Genomic DNA, 20992 nt, shown 5'->3' with positions numbered 1-20992 from the left:
GTGTTTTACCGTTGGGTTTGAGGAACTTCTTGGCGTGCAAATAGCTCTCTAGCATGCGTTCGTTGAAGAGCATGTAGCCCATGGGCTCAGAGATGATGATGTCCACCTGCTCCGGCAACGTCACCTCCTCCACCTTCCCAGGGATGACCACCACCCGATCCCCTAGACGGTTACTGTTCACCAGCACCTGCAGGGGGCAACACACAGTAAAATAATAAGAATTACGCCCTGTTCAGACATGCAGCGTCAAAGCTAAAACATGAAGCTAAAAGCAACTAGAAAGCAATTAATGGGTCAATTTTGGGGAAATTGCAATTGCGGTTGCCTTGATCAGTCCCGACAACATGTATAACTAACGTGTAACTAATGTGTGATGTGTGACTAATCTGGAGGGGATTGGTCCCAAGCAAAACATTATGTTTTTGCAACAAACTGTTACAGTTTTTGCATGTGTGGCTCCCCCTATGGGTCAAAGTAGGAGTACACAACCCTAGTCATGTGATTGAAATTTGGGCTTGATTGAACATTTCGTTCATGATTTGTGGCTTTTTGGTCAAATAGGCCCCTCCCACTAACTCGCTGTGCATTGTAAGCCGACCATGCAGGCACTTACTTCTTAACGGCTTGCTGCCATTTAAATATCTCTGTAATCCGCAAAGTCTGGGTATTAAAACTTGTGTCAGTTATGTGTATATCACCAGTTAATCAATGAGTGGCAACCCATGTTGTAAAATACCTGCAGTTAAGTCGCATTTACTTTGAAAAAAAAAGAAAGAAAATCACTGGTAGCGACAGAGTAAAACAATGTTTCCTTACATAGATTAACTTTTCAAAGTTACATTTATGCCTGCTGTCTGCAGCCGTCTGCATAGATCCGATATATTATAAATCTATGGCATAGATATGACGCTTACACCCCTGCCCGACCACTTCGGTCCGCCACCTCGGGGCGACTGATTGCCTCGTCACTCAAGGGTCCTTCTGGTCGATCGACACGGTCACGACTTTTTTCTGTTCTGGCCCCACAGTGGTGGAATGAACTTCCCACTGATGTCAGGACAGCAGAGTCACTGCCCATCTTTCACCGCAGGCTGAAAACCCACCTCTTCAGGAAACACTACCCTTCCTCTTTGCCTGGCCTACTTGTTAACTTTTTTGTTTTTGATTGAATATTTTATTAGGCAAAAAATGTAAAACAGCACAGTTACATTTAAAATACTTTGTCTAACAGGTCCGTTCATAAAAGTCCTTGCGGACTTGTTTCCAATGAGGGCCTTGGTATTCAATTCATAGGCAACTAGTTGTACGAACTCTTGTTTTATTGTTGTATTGTTTTATTGGATCTTGTTTAGTCGATACACTTATTTGTTTTAGCTCGCGCTCATTTGATTTTGCTATTTTGTCTCATCTGTTTAAGAAAGTAGGTAGCTGATATATTGCACTTTTACCTTAGCGCTAGGTATACTCTTAGTTGCTTGTTTTTGCAGGAAATGCACTTAAGATGGTGATTAGTAGTTTCGTTCCCTACCCATGTTGAATGCACTTATTGTAAGTCGCTTTGGACAAAAGCTAAATAACTAATGTATTTAGCAGACTAATGACGAGAGAAAGTGCGCTCCATTGGGAATGGTAACCAAGAGATCCTATGTGTAAAGAAAATGAAATAAAAAAATAGCACTTCCGTATAAGTCACAAACTATTACTTGGATACATGAACACTGAGGATTTTACTGCATGCGGTGTGATGAGAGAGAGAGGTGCCTTTATAGATGTCAGTGGAATAAATCGTGGTTGAAAGCGATTTGTTTGTTCTTTGACAGACACAAAACTCAAAATAATGACCATACCTAAAAGTGTTGAATGTATACCTTTACGCGCATACTAAATTATATGCTTCGTTTTGAGCCACGCACGCATACTGGGCTGTTTGCAGCAGCACACAGACATTGCTCAGACGAAATACAACCGATACAAGCGAGGTGATTTGACATTTCGAGGTTAGGTTTATGGGTTCGGGTTAGAGTTATTTTAAACACAGTTTTCATTTTTATTAAGAGGGAGCTGACAGTGACATGCAAATCCCATCAACTATAACAATCACGCATCTCTACGTTGTCTAAGGTGTAAATACCTGCCCTGCTTGGGGGAGGGTGGGTGAGAGCAGTCAAACAAAACGAAAATTAACTCCCGAGATGGTACCAAGGTGCCAAATTTCGTTTTTAGAAAACTTTCAGATAAATTAATAAAACACTAGATCATTTGGATTGAATACTTAGGTTAAGTCATGGAAGGGGAACCTTCTGAGAGCTTCCTGAGCAATGATAATTGATCTAAAAAATCGTCCAGGCTGACTAAACAGTGTGTTAAAAAGTAGTGTACCTCAGCGTGTTGCGCCATGGTGCTGGCTTCTACTGCGTAAACCTTCCTGGCACCAGCCTGGGCAGCAAAGAACGACAGGATACCAGAACCACAGCCCACATCCAATATGACCTGCACACACAGTGCAAAGATACGTTGAAAATGGGTGAAGTGCTCCTTTAATAATGGAGAGGCATACTGTATCAATGTATGTCAATAGACATCCATGCATTATGAGTTAAGACGATTTTAATAGTGGAGAGACCTCCTGCTTCAACAGACATACATGCATTATGAGTTATGACTGTTTAAACCCGTTAAGACTGGGGAAGCATCAGTGTCATTTTTAAGATTTCTTTGGCTATTTTTGAAAAACCTTGAAATTTTTTTTTCAAAGTGAACATTTGAAACTCAAATCTTTGCTTCTGGGGGTTCCTGGAACAAAATATTTTGAGAAGGGGGTCCACAGCCAAATACATATCATTTTGGGGGTCCTTGACATGAAAACAGTTTGAGAACCACTGATATTATAGCAACATAAGACTTTTCAGAAAACTGTTAGGATTTAGAAGACATTTGTAGTTACAAATGTTTGCTTTGAAAAATATATATTCTAAGATTTGCACAAATTTATGATAAAAAAAAAAAAAAGCAGATCTACAAGCTCATAGCGCGGCACTCGGTGCCGCTCTATGAGCTTGTATATCTGAATAGCCAAATAAATCTAAAAATGACACAGATCCCATTAAGGCCGTTCCCGGCCTTAATGGGTTAATTTGAAGGATAGTGCTAGTAGGTTAAAACATGACCTTGTCTTTAAAGTCAGTGTGCTTTGAGGTTTTAAAGCATTACCTTGTCTTTGAAGTCGTTGTGGTTTTGGAGGATAGCTCGCTGGTAGGTTCCAGTCCTAACGTAATCCTGCATCATATTTTGCTGCTGGGAGAGGTAGCCATAAAACTGCAGGAGACGGAGACAAGTAGGCAAGGTCAGATACAAACGCATCAAAGACGTGGTGAAATGAAAAAATAGGTTTTCACACTTTCAAAGCATACCCACGGTCATAATGAGGACATTAGATGCCAAAAACGAGAAAGAATATTTTTTTGTGTATTCTTATGTCAAAAGTCCTGAAGTCCCTATGATGCCATAGATAGGCCCTTATGAATATATATAAATCTTGATTTAATTCACCTGCATGATTTCCCATAGCTCACGTTCCTCCACTCGGCCAGACGGTGCATTACTCGTTTTAAACTTAACCCATTTAGACCTGAGGCCAATTCTAATAACGCCTTCCATTCTAAATCCTGACCAGTTTTTCTATTGAAAAAAAAAAGTATGTCGCTATATACTGTACATATACATAGCAATAACAACCCCAAAAGGGGTTCCCGTCTTGAAATGTATAGTTAAAAATAGGGGTTCCCGCCCTAAATGGGTTAAACAGTACATTAAAATATGTATCTGAAAACATTTGAGGTGAGAAATAAGCAATGCAGTGCACTACATAAACGTGTCTCTCAGCAGAGCTCTCTGTCTGCCCACTGCATGATGAGACAACCATAGACATAAAAGGTAGACGCCTCCTCCGGCTCTGAGGCGTCTGTATCTCGGGCGCGCTTCCGCTTCCGCAGGGCAAGCGGGAAACTTCCGCGTGCGTCAGAGAAGGGGACATTCGGTAGGCCAATCAGAGGCAGGTGGGGGCGGGACAACTAGATTCTGACACGTCCTGGAAAAGACGCGCTGTGATTGGCCAGTAGTCACTTTGAGTGGCATCGTGCCCCCTCTGTTATGGCGGCCGCGATACAGGTCGCTCCAACGAACTGCAGCGGCCAATGAGGCATCTAGGTCTCTATATCTATGGAGACAACAGCCAGTTGCGCTGCTGTGAGACCTCCTCCAACCCATTGCTCGAGGGGACGGGACCGTCTGATTGGTTGAAGAACTCCACAACTCTGGTTCTGAGCTAAGCTTAACAGAAAAGTTAACAATAAAGCCATTTCATGACATAATTTCATGACATCTTTAAAGGAACAGTTAGCCTTTTTTCAACATCTCCATATACGAGTCCTCATTAATTGGGCCTTTCAAATTGCCTAATCACAATTATTTGAGATAATCATTTTGTCAGAATCGTCAGAAGTTTCCATTCATATATAAAATTAATCTGTTGAAAAATAGTGGATATATCAGATCTACAAGCTCACAACGAATCGCGATGTGATGTGTTGTGAGCTTGCGGAGCGGCTATTTCCGAAATGTTTAAAGGTATAAAATTATTAAATGCATGGCCTGTTCTAGCCCATTTTGATTATGGGTACCAGGCATTGTCATATATATATTTGTCATATCTGCTCTGAGCATTTTTTATTTATAAAGTCAAAGGGCAAACGGAAATAAGTAATTTGAAGTAAACAGTAAAGTAAACAAAATAAAAGCCTAAACAAAATAAAAGCCCAAGCCCGACAGAATTCTGTCCAAGACTGCACCTCCACATGTTTTACGCTAGAACCTGATGACAGCTGGACATTTTTATAAATAAAAGTTTCCCTCATATGCCTACATATATTGTTATGTAGGAATGGTCATTCTACCTTTTTTCAAACTGTCTATTCATGAAAACAGCTTGGACAAATATATGTCCAAAGTAACTTTTCAGGAAATGGAAAAAATTGTGTTCCATTATTATTTAGTCACAAGGTCTTGTTAATCCTTTTATGGTTAAATATTTATGAAACCCCACAGACTTGACCACTTATAAACTCACAATGCATTGTGGCGTAGTGAGCCTAGTCTAGAAGTAGGGCATTAATATGCAGGAAAACAAACAAACAAAAAGGTTGAATAATGGAGATACAAGGTTTCTGGCCAACGGCAATGATATAAATGAATTAATGTTAAGGCTGAACTCGACCGAACCCATGGAATATGTGAGAAATAAAGAGTGACCCAACTGGGTCTGTCTCTGGCAGAGACCTTAACTACTTGAGCCCCAACATCCCCATTCTGGGGCGAATGTTAGCCAATAGCCAATCTACAAGCTCACAACGTTTTTCGGCAAGGATATTTGATGTAGAGTGAAAAAAGCGTACAACGTAAATTCCATTTGCAACTCGGCCCGTTTTACGAAGAATAGAGGGTAGATTAGGAGAGCAGCGTGCATCATGGCCTCTCACCTGAAAGTACTGCACAGCTGACGACTCCTCTGTCCTCTCACTGAAGACTGACTGTTCACTGCTGTGACCACGACAGTTCTTCAACAGGTTATAGAACGAAGAGAAGTCTGCAACACACGCACACAGTTATATGCCACAGTGTCAAGAACTCCCAACAGCACAATTTAGGACAGAAAGAAGAGACACTGGCCCGGCATTTATCAATCTATCGTGACTTTAGCGTACGGCCCGCTCAGATCTCACTTCAGGTCTGAGGGCGTGTAGACTTTGGCTACACCCGTTTGATCCATCTTAGACCTGCGGAGCAGCATTGTCTGACAGGCATCTGGACACATGTATCTACTCCGAAATATGTATGTATATCTAACACACCAATAAATAATCCCTGTGAAAATTTTACATTTTATAAATTCATTTAAACAAACTGCTTTAACAGTCATTCAGATAAGATTGCAGATATGGCTGCATTGGCTATATGAAAATAGCAGATCTACAAACTCACAACATGTCGCATCGCCACACGTTGTGAGCTTGTAGATCTGCTATTTTCAAAATATACGAGCGCTTATGCGAGAGCATTTTCGGGAGTTGGGACTGGCGGATGGAGGATATAAACCCGACACTCCAAACCTGTGACCAGCACAGGTGATTCTTCATCTCTCATTAACGTGGCGACACGGGACTCACTGCAGCCAGCCCGAGTCTCACGGGGAATACATGACTGCTTTATTTTAGTGTAACTCGAACGTGCACTGCTCGGTATGGGTTAAATAAATTATTATACAAACGTATTCCATTCATTGCTATGTGATTGGTGTCGTGTCATAATCTGTCATTCATATAGGCTACTAGGTAGGTGGGGGTGTGTGTGTGTGTGTGTGTGTGTGTGTGTGTGTGTGTGTGTGTGTGTGTGTGTGTGTGTGTGTGTGTGTGTGTGTGTGTGTGTGTCTTGACAGGCAGAGGGGCTTTGTTTGGTCGTATTCTGGTTCTTTATGTCGAAACATCGGGGCGTTTCGATAATATTTAAAGGCTGTGTTATTTAAATGACGTTTGGTTTCACCTGTCAGATTTATCAAAGCTCCGACCCAATGTACGCTAGGATTGGCTGTGTAGGATCCTTTGATAAATCTCACTTGGACGTTGGCGTAAGGGAAAATATAGGGTAAAAAATAAGCTGGTTTGTATGGGCCAATGGATTGAAACAATTACCTCTACCACCATTTTACTTTTGCAAAATATAGCCGACATGAAACCACTTTTTTTTCAAATAGAAGACCAAAATGTCTTTTAAATGTTTTCCCACCACAGTGGTAACTCATAAATTCCGTGCAGGTGATTATTTTTCGAAGCGTTGGAGCTAGGAAACGCTCGTTTTCAATAACGCAACGTCCTGCTGCCTCCTGCATTATGTGACGTTTCGAAACAGGTGATACGCAGGACCTTTGAGTGATTTCCAACGAGCGCTTCCAAACTCCAACACTCTATGCTGCTCAATGTTTTGCCACTCTGTCTAGCTGAGGGGGGCGTGTCCAGGTGGAGAAGTGACGCATGTGCATACTCTCTATATATATAATACAATTCTGTGTGTGTGTGTGTGCGTGTAATGTGATCAAACCAGATCAACCACCCTTCAGTGCTCAGCACCATGTGCAAAATGAGACATTGTTTATATGCTGGTCTCAACCTGTGGGCAGGGGGTATTGATAATATAACAAAGCAAAAAGAAAAATGTCACTATGTCTTAGTTTTAAAAAATCCCTTTTCTCCCCAATTTAGCCACCCACCCATCTGACCACTTAACAACAAGAAAGTGATCGATTATGGCACGTCACTGCCATCAATGCAGACTGAAACTGAGAATTCAGCTTAGCGACGCATCTTAAAATATAATGTCCCACACATCTACTGAGAACTGGCTCTGTGATGGGTTGACTGTGGTTGATACTTATTCACGGGTGCTTTTGGTTCCATTTGTACACTCAGAGTTATGGAGATCCTTGGAATTAGGTGCGTGCAGAATTGTAGAATTTGAGAAATTGGCTTTTCTTGATCCTCAAGAGAATGGTCGTTTGATTTCTAGGCTTACAATTAGGAAAAGATTCAGGTTGGGATTAGGGTTAACATTTAAAGGTCAGGTTTAGGGGGTTGGGGGGGTTAAAAGTTTTCACTACTTTATACATAGTTGTGCAGCTTGTAGATCGGCTATTTTCAATGCCGTGCTAAAATATTGAGGTCCTCATAAGAATGTCAAGTAGAAATGTGTGTGTGTGTGTGTGTGTGTGTGTGTGTGTGTGTGTGTGTGTGTGTGTGTGTGTACGTACCTGCGGGGGAGGAGAACTGGAGCAGGACACTATTGCATCCCAGTGTGATGATGAAGGACTGCTTCCCCACACGGCTGCACTCCGTGTCCCGCGACACCGAACACTTAAACACGCAGGTCTCCTCTCCTGGAAACGCACACAAAAACACATAAACACGCATGTCCCCTCTCCTGAAAATACACACAACACTTAACCCTTTAGGACCGGGAACGCATCAGTGTAATTTTTTCAGATTTCTTTAGGCTATTCAAAAATAGCAGATATACAAGCTTATAGCGCTGCGAGCTTGTAGATCTGCTATTTTTGGAGAAGAAAAAAAATTGCAAATCTTTGAAAAAAATACTTATATATATATATATATATATATATACACACACACTCTTGAAAAAAAATAGCAGATGTACTGCTATTTTTTAATAGCCCAAGAGATCTTAAAATGACACAGATGCGTTCCCGGTCTTAATGGGTTAAGGATGTCTCTTCTCACAGCCCTTGGAACACACATGTAACACACAGTAAAGGAGTAGGAGGGAGGACACCAATAAAGGCGGCCTTGACGATTAATTGTCACACAAATAGTTGCGATTAACAATTTAATTGTGTGGCTTTTTAGGCCTTGTATACAAAGGTTGAACGGGGCAGATGTGACAAACTTTAATACACAAAAGAAATGACTGACAAAGACCGACCAATAATCAAAATGAATTATGGCCAAAATATGCCATATTTAATATTCTATACTCAAAATTGGTTACAAAATAGTGGGTATAGTGTGTGATATAACACATGTTGTGAGCTCGTAGATCTGCCATTTCCAAAATGTTGTTAAATGTTTCAAAATGTATAGGGACAAATACGATTGTTCCAAGCCTTCATCACAGGCTCAGCACGATGCTCTGTCCTCCAGGAAGGTCTGGGCTTGCATCTAAACCATTACAGTACATACATAATAGGGCTGTGAATCGTCTGCTATCTCACAAATCGATTCGATTCCGATTCTTGGGGTCACGATTCCAGTTTTTATCGATTTTTTCAAAAAAAAGATTCTCGATTCAAAACGATTCTTGATTCAAAACGATTCTTGATTCAAAACATAGGATTTCAGGATCAACTCCAATCTGCTGGCATGAGAACAGAGTACATTTATGTAGCTTTTATAATTCTAAAGGTTTTATCAACTGATAATAATGTAAACACACAAAGGTAAAAAATGTTTTTTTTTTTGTTTTTTTTTATCGATTTAAAAAAAATGAGAATCGATTCTGAATCGTCCAACAGTAGAATCGCGATTCGTACTCGAATAGATTTTTTCCGACACCCCTAATACATAAGCTTCTTAAAATGACGCTATAGAATAAATAATATACAAGTATGAATCATTCATCACGCGAGAGAGAGCGCTGCTCCGCACCAACCGCGGCCGATGCATACAGATAAAGAAAGTGATTTCTGCAGTCTTTAATTTACAAAGTGATATTCAAACGTCCTTGGCCATTTTTAACGTCCCTACTCCCTACAAGGGGCGGAAATTGGTAGGTACCTGATGATTCCAAGGGCTACGATTCAATTAAATTGTGATTATTGCGATAAGCGATTAATTAACTTTTCATCTTTTATTGATAATAAAAACTAATGGAACATCAGCAATTGCAGAAAACCAACAAGAAAGTCATTTTTTGTAAAATAATACTGACTTATAACAAAGGCTTCTCAATATTCTGATAACGAACCAAAATATGGCTGCTGCTCTGTGCAATTAGCGATATCATGAAAACAAAAAAGTTGTTTTTTTATAATCGATTTTTAATAATCGATTCTATAATCGTCCATATCCGAATCGCGATTAATTGCTGAATCGATTATATTTACCACCCCTAGTCCCTACCCAACAACAGATGGAAACCCTATTTGTGACATCCTCCTATAATTCGGCAAACCTCCGTCACAAAAACTCTTAGTTCTGCCCAGCTCTCCTCAGTGGATGGAGCAAATGATCTGAAAGTGTGCCCAATATGCTGAGTGCGCACATCCCCGGGTATAGACTATAATAATAACAATAATGCTGATATCTATTGGCTCGCCACCATTAGACACGATGTCACGGAGTAAACAAGCTAATGAAATGAGCCAACCTGGCCGTAATTCTACACAGAGCTAATGTGACACCAACGGCAACTCATAACACCTGTCTCAACGTGATGCAGTCACATTACTCATACCAATATCAAATATCTCCATTATGCAACTATAAAGTACAATGTAATATACATTGTTGGTTAGTAATGGATAGATGTTTCTTTGTTACTTCAACATTTAACACACAATTTGACGTACATTGTGGGTGGTTGGTAATGAATATGGTTATTATATTGGAAGGGGTAATTGGGGCCAAAAAGGTTTGAGACTATTGCTGTACAGCACAGTACATAACCCAAAGTCTGTTAATACTTTGACTGCACACATCAGTATACACAGAATGGACTAGTAGGTTATAAATAGCAAAGGTACAAACAGTGGCACATGAAAAAACTGCATCATCGTTAAAGGCTATGTTCACACTAGCAGCCAAAAATCTGTTTGTTTCCCCTATCCACATTGGAATCAGTTCAGGTTTTATCTAGACTGAAGAACGGGGGGAAAAAGGAATGGAAACTGATTCGTAACACATTCCTAGATCAGAGGTCTTCAACAGGGGGTCCGCCACCCCTAGGGGGTCCGCGGAGGTACTGCAGGGGGTCCGCGAAATTGTTGTTTGATTAAACAATATTTTTGTACAAGTTATTGTTTTGTTTAACAATAACACGGTATGTTTATATATATTTTGTAGATAATTTTTATTTTGCACACCTACTGGGGCAGGTGCGTAGGAGCAGGCAATATAAAACACAATTGTATACATAAATATACAATGTATGTGGTAGCCCACCCTACCCTACGAGGTAGGGGGTCCCTGCTCCATCTCCCCATCAGTTTGGGGGTCCCTGGCCTGAAAAGGTTGAAGACCCCTGTCCTAGATGGTTTGAAATGTGATTCAAATGTCATTTATACAGATTTCTCTCAAGTCTTGGCACTCCCACACTGAAGCTGGATTTATACTTTGTCGCACTATGTTGTCGCTTGCTGAAAATAGCTGATCTACAAGCTATGAGCTTGTAGATCGGCTATTGATCTAACAGTGTGGACAGTCAGTCCTGAAGATTTGATAAACAAGTGGGATTTGCCTGCAGTGCTAACACAGCGTAAATGTCTTAAACTTCAATTATCCAAGTCAAGACATGAATACCAACAACCATCTAGTAAATACATAACAAACAGTGTGGAACTGAAACCATGTGAAAATCAATAAGTCATCTTCTCTCTGATATCGTCGGGTGGAAACCTTGTATGTGCAAAACTGTTACTTTTCCATATGTATAGAAAAAGAAAAGAGATCGGCTATTTTTGCAAATTGTGTGAATCTATAGTATGACGAAGTAGGGCATTAATTTATGGCGAAAAAAAGTTTAACTATGGAGATACAAGGTTTCTTCCTGACAGCAACGATATTCACCATTCAGCACCATGGACAGCGTAAGGTCTGATTTATACTTTGCTGTCTGCAATGTAGCACACCCAAAATAGCAGATTCACAAGCTCACAACGCTGCTTTTGTAGATTACTATTTCCGGTGCACGTCACCATTAAGGTTTAGAAGAAAGAGACATCGTTTATTTTATTTATTGTGGGAGTAATTTATAGAAAATGTTACGCTAGATAGGGATAAGTGATTAATCAGAATATCAATTTAGTCAAATATGTTAGCAGGGGTTGACATTAAGTTGTCAGAGGCCCTTGCCCGTCGGGTAAGTACAGGTCAAGCTCTACTTGCCCAAAGGTTATGCCCACTTGCCCGAGAAGTAAATCAAATTAATGTTAAATCCAATCGATAACTGACGAGTGGCGACAGTCACTTTGAAAATCTGAATGAGCGCAACTGCTACTTGTAAAAAGGTAGCATTATTTGTTCTTCGTGAATAACCAATAATATTTGATGAAGACGGTTGCTTCCCCATTCAAACGCACTTGCCCGTCGGGCAACCTGAAAGCAAACTCCACTTGCCCGAATGTTTTATTTACTTGCTACGGGCAGTCGGGCAACCATTAGTGTCAACCCCTGGTTAAGATTTATTTTTGCAGCAATTTGTTGATATATAAAGGATAAAAAAAATTATCAAAAGGGGGGAAAGAATTATAGAATAATGTCTATGAAAATCATCCAAAACATTTTGATGGAATAATGTCTAAGAAAGGCATCATTAGCTGCAGCCCTTGAGAAGTACGGTGTGTGCAGTGGTGGAAAAAGAACTCAAATTTTCTACTTAAGTAAAAGTATCAATACTGCAATGTAGAAATACAAGTAAAAGTCCGGAATTCAAAATTGACTTGAGTAAAAGTACAAAGGTATTGGCAAAGTACCAAAAGTAAAAGTACTCAGTATGCAGAATGTCCCATTTCAAGTCTTCAAAATGTATACAAATCTTTTGAAAATAGCAAATCTACAACGTGTCGCATTGCGTCGGCTATTTTCAAATAGCTGAAATACATATCGAGCTTAAGTGGTTGATGTATGTTTAGTAATACAAATCAAAAAGTAACTAGTAATTCAAGTTTTCAAAACATTTACTTAGTTACTTTACACCACTGTGTGTGTGCTTGCAGACACAACATGCACCCGAATACAATGTTTTGGGCACAGGTTGCATCTTGCTATCTCTCTCTCCCTGTCCCTAGGTACCTAGTAAATAGGGGTGTTCCCAGCGTTTTTTTCCCCACTGATGTGCAGTGGTGTAAAGTAACTAAGTACATTTAGTCAAGTACTGTACAACTAAGTACAATTTTGAGGTACTTTTACTTTACTGCAGTATTTCCAATTGTCTATACTTTTACTGCTCTACTCCACTACATCTCAGATGCAAATATTGTACTTTTATTGTACATTTTAGTAACTAGTTACTTTGCAGATATAAAGCATTACATTATAAAACATACATTAACCATTTAGCCATATTTTATACCTAGGCTATTTGAAAATAGCCGATCTACAAGCTCACAACGTGTTGCATACAAACATGTTGTGAGCATGTTGTAGAACATTGGTACTTTTACTTTTGGTACTTTAAGCACATTTTGATAATACTTTAGTACTTTAACTTTTTTTGAATTCCGGACTTTTACTTACTTGTAACAGACTCAGAGTACATCTACATTGCAGTATTGATACTTTTACTTAAGTAAATACTTTTACTTAAGTAAAACATTTGAGTACTTTTTCCATCACTGCTGAGGTGTACAAGCCATTTTTTAAACAGTTATTCGAATAATCGAAAATAAATGAATATGTTAATATATTGAAATTAACACCCAGAAAATAGCCAAAACTGAGCACATTTCGATCTATAAGGCCAAATGTCATTTGAAAAAATATATTAAGAGTATATGAAAGCCATTCAAAATGTGTATACTATTGGAATCTTACACACCTGCTCCCAAATAATTAATTACATCATTCCAGTACACGCAAAAGTAGGTCAAATCAATCAGCTGTCACCAGCTGCAGCTTACGTTATGGATGGGCAATATTATCGATTTCGCGATATATCACGATATTTTATTTCGCGATACTGTATCGATACTCCAGGCAGTCATATCGCGATAGTGTATATATATACACACACACACACACACACACACTATATGTAGTTGTGATATATGTATATATATATCGCAATATATTGCAATATGTATCGTATCGCAATATATTGCAATATGTATCGTATCGCAATATATCTTGATATCGCAATATATAGCAATAATATCGTAATATATGGCAATATGTATCGTATCTCAATATATTGTGATATAATCGTATCGTGACCCAAGTATCGTGATACGTATCGTGAGAATACCCATCCCTAGCGCAAGTCAGGTCTGAACTGTCCTTAAAAGTTAAACCATAACATGACATATAGAATGGATCTTCAGACAATTGTGAGTGCAAACGTAGGCTTATTCTCCCTCTCTCGCTCGCTCGCTTTGAGAGACGGATAGAGAGAAACAGTGAATATAGGTTTTCATAGACCTGGTCGCTGATTTCACTCGCATAATATGGCAACGTCGAAGGCAGCGTTGATCAAACCTTAAGCCCTGGCTCTCCCCCCGCTTCACCACCCCATGGCTCTACCAGTCGGCCAAATAACTGAACATGTCCGGTCCGCCCTGAGTCGGCCAAAAAGGTCCCGACGGACCCCTAACGGACGGGACGACGTTATCCAACGCTTCCCGACGCCAATTCGGCTCAAAATCGGTGTGGTGGAAAAAAAATTCTGCTGCTCCATTCACTTCTTGTTTAACTTTTTACTGAAAAAGGCTGTATCTCGGCTCCTAAGCACTTTTTTTTTTACAATTAATTTTGGTTGTGGCACTCAGAACCAAAATTCCATAAATAAGCATGGCATTGAAAGAGTTAAGGGAAACGTGCACATAATGTTTTCACCTGTATGCATAGTAACAATTATGTTTCACTAGACCATACCCGGTGAAGTGCGCAGGCTAAAGTAGTTGCAAACGTGGGGTTATTGCACGTCCTGTCGTGCGTCCTCCCCGCGCGTCCCGTCGAAAAACGGGCTTCGCAGTCCCATGCACATGGTAATGGTCAATGGCTGTGTGCAATTTGAGATCAATAGCTCCAGGCACTGAGGAGAACCGGGCAGAACAATTTTTGGGCTCAGAGGTTTGTGGAATTATAGGAGGATGCTTATAGTTCATTATACATTTATTTTAGAATTGTAACTAATTTGTATCTATACAAGGTATAAATACTGTATAGCCCATCATTAAACCTCACACAATGAGCATTGTGTTCTTTTGTACAGGAATAGTAGCCTGAGTAACTTTATTATGATAAATAGTCATATTGACAGTAGGCATTGCTTTTATAATCAAATGTACTGCAGGCCATATAGCCCAGAACTAGTAGCCTATTAACTAGCCAAAATATATAAATTCAAAAATACATTATTTTTTTCCTCTACACTCTTTTTTTCCCCCTAAAGATGGATTTTGAGCTGACAGAATGAAAACTCTTCAAAACCTGGAAGCCCAATTTCTCCACATTGTTTAGCTTTGGTAATCGTAATTTCATATGAAACAAAAATGCAAACATATGTTCAATATCTCACTTTACTGTGTTTAGATCATAGCTTGTTGATGTGCAACAAAATTACCGAAAACATATCAAACAAGCCCGGTGCACTCACTGCTCAGGAAGACTCACAATGTATAAAACAAAGAATCGCCAGCACTCCGAAGTCCTTCTGGTACTACCGCCGGGGAAGGCTCAACACCGAAACGTGTTCATGTATGCCACATTATGAATTAAAAAGTACCAGAAGAACTTCACCGAAACGTGTTCATGTATGCCTCATTATGAATTAAAAAGTACCAGAAGAACTTCGGAGTGATAGCTATTCTTTGTTTTATAAATTCTAATAAGTGATTAACTTGTGGTTAATCACAAGGTGGTGTACAGAAATAGTAAAAAATGTAATTAACACAATAGTGGTATCGATTTGAAGTCATATCGCCCAGCGCTATTGCACAGCAAATTCTACACCAATCCAGCCAGTAGTTTCCAAGATATCTTGGGAGAAAAGTGTTGGACGGAGCACCCACAAGTAACCCCATTGCAAGAGTGGATAAAAACCTACGGAAATAGTGCAGTGACAGCAGAGAAATACAGCATCCAATAAGTCTAGGACAACAAAACGATACAGAACAATCTGTTACAGGTCCAGTGACAGGTGATACAGCTGTGCAACCCCTTAGGCTATAAGGAACTGACTTAGCTTACAAATGACATTTGACCAAGCAAGGATGTCTTGTGTTGATTCTTCCTCTGTCCTCACAGATCTCCCACATCCTAACCACTTAAGCTCTATATACTTTTTCATATGATGAAGTGGTGAATACGGCTGACCTACAAGCCCACAACGGGTTGCATTGCAATGCGTTGTGAGCTTGCAGATCAGCTATTTATCAATTTTAGGGTGAAAGTGGTTAAGTGGAAGTACCATCTTCCGTACAATACAAATTAAACTATGATGTTTTTTTAGCCTCATATCCTGATGATCCAAGAAATGAAATAGATTACCTGCTAATATCTTTCCTAGATCAGTAGTTCTCAAAATGTTCCCGTCAAAGACCCCCAAATCGATATGCATTTGGCCACAGACCGATTTTGAGAAGATTCTGTGCCAGCGACCCACATCCAATCCACTTTATGTATAGAGCACATTTAAAACAACAGTGTTGAACCAAAGTGCTTTACACTCGAAAGTAGGCAATCTACAAGATCTAACCGTTCCTCGTTTTGCTGGGGACACCCTGGAATTCCCTCCTCACACCCACTTTGAGAACCACTTTCCTAGATAGTCCCGCTGCACAGTGACCACTTCAAAAGTACATTAAAGGAACAGTTGGTCCATGCTTCACACATTGCAGACATTACAAGTGGCAGCTTAGTTGCTTTAAACTTCAATCACTAAATCAACCAAAACATTATTTTGAAATCTGCCATACTCATCCTGCAATGCCAAGTCTCAAAACAGGAGTCTTCAATGTTTTTTCAGGCCAAGGACCCCTTAGCTGAGAGAGCGATGAAGCAGGGACCCCAACTACATAATGTATAAAATTGTGTTGCAGATTAAACATTTTCATAGATAGCTTCATGTTTGACAGCACTGTCATCATTGTTGAGTAAGTGTTTGTTTACACTCATCTTTTTCCATTAACATGTTGGATTCATGTTAATGTGCATTTTTAGACATTTAATCACTTAACCCCTCAAAAGCCTACTTAGTAAACTTGACAGTTGGCTCCAAATCTCTTTGCCGAAAATAATCGACAAGCTCACAACAAGTTGCAATAAGACACGTTGTCAGCTTGTATGAAGATCTGCTATTTTTGGCAATTGTTCCCACCAGAATAGGGATGCTACTGTTCTAGTGGTTAATGGAGAAAGGGGGGGAGTTCCTGTCACACACAATCACAAGATTTGGTGCCCCCTTGTAGTAACTCGGAGGACCCCCTGTTGAAGACCCATGCTCTAAACCAGTGGTTCCTAAACTGGGGTCATTTTGGGACGTCCCCAGATGATTAGCTGGTGCAACATTGTTTTCTCATTCAACAGTAAACAAACCAACATACAGTATACGTTTATACAGGGTATCTGCACATTTCTAAACTTACATTTCATTTAATTTTAAGACTTTAATACCTCATTGGCCAAAATGTCAACGATTACGTAAGAAAGAGGCAAAGATTGTGAAAACAGCCGATCTACAAGCTCACAACGCAGTGCGAGGCATTGTGAGCTTGTAGTTTGGGTATTCTCACAATATTTATCTGTGGAACCGAGTCAAACTAAATGCCTACAATTCTAAGTGCTTGTCAATGGCTCCATTTGAACATTCAAAGTTATGTGGGTTCGTGGCGTACTGCACACCAAACTGAGGTTCGTTGAAATGTAAAAGTTTAAGGACCCCTGCTCCAGAAGCCCCCCCCCCCAGCACATCTTCAACGGGCCATCATAACAAAGGAGGGTCGGTGGCGGGGGGCTTGGCCATTGTTCCGATGAGAACAAAGATGAATGGATGCATAACTTAACACTGACCCGCTCTCACTGGCAGAGGAATCCCAGCCAGGCTTGTTTACTGAAACGCAACACGTCCCGCAACTTTTACTTGAATGTGTGCAACACTGAACGGGATGTGATTACAACCAGTGGTGGAAAGTAACTAAGTATGTACTCAAGTACTGTACTTAAGAACCATGAGGTATTTGTAGTTCACTTCAGTATTTCCAATTTCCAATACTTTAACTTCTACTCCACTACATCTCAGGGGGCAAATATTGTACTTATACTCCACTGCAATTATTTGAAAACTTTAGTAACTAGTTACGTTGTAGATTTTGATTATTATTACAAAACATACAGTATCCACTTCAGCCCTATACACATTTCGGACCTTTGAAAATAGCCTATCTACAAGCACTGAGCTTGTAGATCTGCTATTTTCAAAAGATTTGTATACATTTGAAAACTTGAAATGGGACATTCTGTATGATGAGAACTTTTACTTTGGGTACTTTTAAGTACATTTTGATGCCAATACTTTTGTACTTTTACTCAAGTACATTTTGAATTCCAGAATTTTACTTGTAACAGTATTTCTACATTGCAGTATTGATACTTTTACTTAAGTAAAACATGCTAGCACTGTTTTGCACCACTATGTGACACTGAACGAACGGGATGTGATTACAGCCTGCCAGACCAAAGTGATATGGGGCAAAGCTCGGAGCCCCGAAACTGACACCAAAACCGGTGACCTATCGACTTCTGCGACGCCGGAGGGCATTTGCTTTGCGATTTCAGCATAAACCCCGGCTCGACCGTGACATTCAAAACAGACCGACTCCAATAAAATGAATAACAAGAAAGTTATTTTGCTGAACGCAAAAATGCGGCGATTTGTTTTGGCCTCTTTAGACCGGTCACGGAATTCGATAAGGTCACCAATGAAGGCGTAACAAATACGGAGAGTAGCGCTCAAGCAAAAAGCTGCAGCTCTGTGCTCCAAAACAAATGAGTTTCTGCGGCTAATAAGAGGCTAAATGACGCCTGGGGTACAACCATTAACAACACAACACAAACAGACACATTAAAAGCAGTTAACGAACACACACGGCTAATTAACACGAGGCGGTGCGAGCCAGGACTTTTCGTTAAAGGGCAAAGCAGCCGCTTCTTTATTGTGTCGCATCAACGGCTCGTCAAGCCACGTTACCAGCAGGCTAATTGCTAATGCTAACGCTCAGTGCCAGCAGCAGCAGCTATAGCTACGGGCTTCACTGGCACCAAGCGTAAGCAGCTAAGAAGCTAAGCCGAGATAGCATGAGCTTTGCTAAGCTAGCGTTCATAATATGAGAGTGGTTGGAATTTCTATTCACTCTGCGAGGTGGCGGATCCGGTCTACAGGGCGGATACGGGTCTGTGTATCTGCACGTTACGTTGGAAATGACCGGATACAGTAGGGCGGGCTTTAGACCGGATTAAGCAGCAGACAAGTAAATAGAAACCACTGAACAGTAAATAGAAACCTGGTATGACTAAAATACTGTAATACATATCAATACAAATTAATATAAATACTTAAATAACGAACACGAAAACTAATATAAATACTGTAATAATGTTTGACCATTTAGTGGCAGAAACCTTGCTTTTTCGTAACTAACGGGAAGCGAGGTTAGCATTCAGGAGCTAAAGCGAGGGGGGGGTCTAAAGGCTGATTTATTATACTTGGTTGCGTGCGGTAAAACGGCAGATGTACAAGCTCACCACGCGTCACGAACGTGACGCGTGGTGAGCTTGTAGATCTGCTGTTTGCTGAGCAGCAACGACAACAGCACGCAACTAAAAAGGGGGCTAAGGTTAGCATTGCTGCTGCTAAGCCAGAAGCGGGGGGCCGGCCGAGCCGCCGCCGCAGAGCAGCCTCCTGCTCACCGTTGGAGAGGTTGAGCAGCGCGGCGTCCTGCGTGGTCTTCACCTCCAGCCGCAGCGGCTGCTGCTCCGAGTGGCGCTGGATGTCTCCGTTCGCGTCCCCGATGGACAGGAGCCGCACGCCGGGAAACACCGACATCGCCATCTTGTCCTGTGTTTTTTTTTCTTCTGATATGTGTGTGTGTGTGTGTGTGTGTGTGTAATGTAATGATCTGATGATGAGAGCTAGGAGGAGGAGGCGAAGAAGAAGCAGCAGGAGGAGGGAGCGTGCGTCGCTGCTGCTGCTCGCGCACTAGTGTCGCCTCTCTCACATCTGCTCCTCCTCCTCTCCAGTAGGATCACCGTGCAGGGGGAGAGAGTCAAACATAGACATGCATATATCTCTCTCTCTCTCTCTCTCTCTCTCTCTCTCTCTCTCTCTCTCTCAAAACAATTTAAATTTAAATTCAATGGAGCTTTATTGGCATGAGAAAACATATGTTTACATTGCCAAAGCAAAAGTGGAACAAAACCAACTATGTACAAAACAATGTATGTACAAATAAATATTGAATGTAATTTAAATAGGAATAAATAAAAGCGTTAACAGAGCTGTGTTACATTGCAATTTTGAGGGACTATCTTATACAAATGTTGCATTTTCTGTCAGAAATAGTTCCACAGTTGACAGCAGTATTTTGATGTTTTACATTCACTTGCCTTTTAGTCCATGGGCCCAGGCCAGAATGTTCACTATTCAGGGACACTCAAGGTGGCAAATTCTAGTTTGGTATTTTGAAAAGGTCTATATCCCTTGATAATATTTCAACATGATAGCCCTTCGCAAGTAGTAGCTTAGACCTAGTTATCAGCCTTCAATGACACCAACCATAGATCCAAAGAATAAAAAAATCGCCTAACCTTTTTTGAATAGAACATGTTATACAGAGGGAAAAACACATTATTCAATCTCTTTCATTCACTTATTTAACCACATGAACTAGCATGCCTATTCTGGGGCAAATATTCAGCAAATGGCATGTCTACGAAGCTCACAACACTTCACGTGATGTGAACAGCATTTTCACTAATCGAGGTCACTCAAGTGCAACATTTGCAAATTCTAGTTTTGTATTTTGAATAGGTCTATATCCCTAGATGATATTTGATCATGATAGCCTTTCCCAAGTGGTAGCTTAGTCACAGTTATCAGTCTTCAAAGACACCAACCATATATTCAAATAATGAAGAAAGCGTGCCACTTTTTTTGAACAGATCATGTCATACAGAGGAAGAAAGAAAAAGAATGTTCTCTCTTTCATTCACTTTAATAATAATAATAATAGCTTGAATTTATATAGCGCCTTTCAAAAACAATGAACAACCAACAGACAAACTAACAAACAAAACAACAAACAAATATAGCTGCAAGCAGCGATAATACGGGGCCAGTGAATAGAGAGAGAGAGAGAGAGAGAGAGAGAGAGAGAGAAGAGAGAGAGAGAGAGAGAGAGAGAGAGACGGATTAGATTGAAGAGAGAGAGAGACGGAATAGA

At 40.3% G+C, this 20992-nt stretch overlaps 1 protein-coding gene across 3 annotated transcripts in view; it reads right to left on the bottom strand.

Annotated features, from left to right (window-relative positions):
• Positions 1 to 19738, bottom strand: part of carm1 (coactivator-associated arginine methyltransferase 1) — a 49689-nt gene extending 29951 nt beyond the window's left edge. For all 3 annotated transcript variants that reach the window (XM_080447943.1, XM_080447945.1, XM_080447944.1), the window contains exons 1-6: positions 19461 to 19738; positions 7856 to 7981; positions 5535 to 5641; positions 3211 to 3315; positions 2380 to 2490; positions 10 to 187 (exon numbers count right to left, since the gene is read on the bottom strand). In XM_080447943.1, the coding sequence (XP_080304069.1) occupies positions 10 to 187; positions 2380 to 2490; positions 3211 to 3315; positions 5535 to 5641; positions 7856 to 7981; positions 19461 to 19602 (769 nt within the window). In that variant the 5' untranslated portion in view covers positions 19603 to 19738. The remainder of the gene's footprint in view (positions 1 to 9; positions 188 to 2379; positions 2491 to 3210; positions 3316 to 5534; positions 5642 to 7855; positions 7982 to 19460) is intronic.
• Positions 19739 to 20992: the final 1254 nt, after the last annotated feature.

Source organism: Gymnoscopelus braueri (genome assembly GCF_963280865.1).
Source record: "Gymnoscopelus braueri genome assembly, chromosome: 13".
NCBI classification, from domain to species: Eukaryota; Metazoa; Chordata; class Actinopteri; order Myctophiformes; family Myctophidae; genus Gymnoscopelus; species Gymnoscopelus braueri.
Note: the sequence above shows the minus strand (reverse complement) of the source record. Positions and strands in the feature narration are given on the sequence as shown.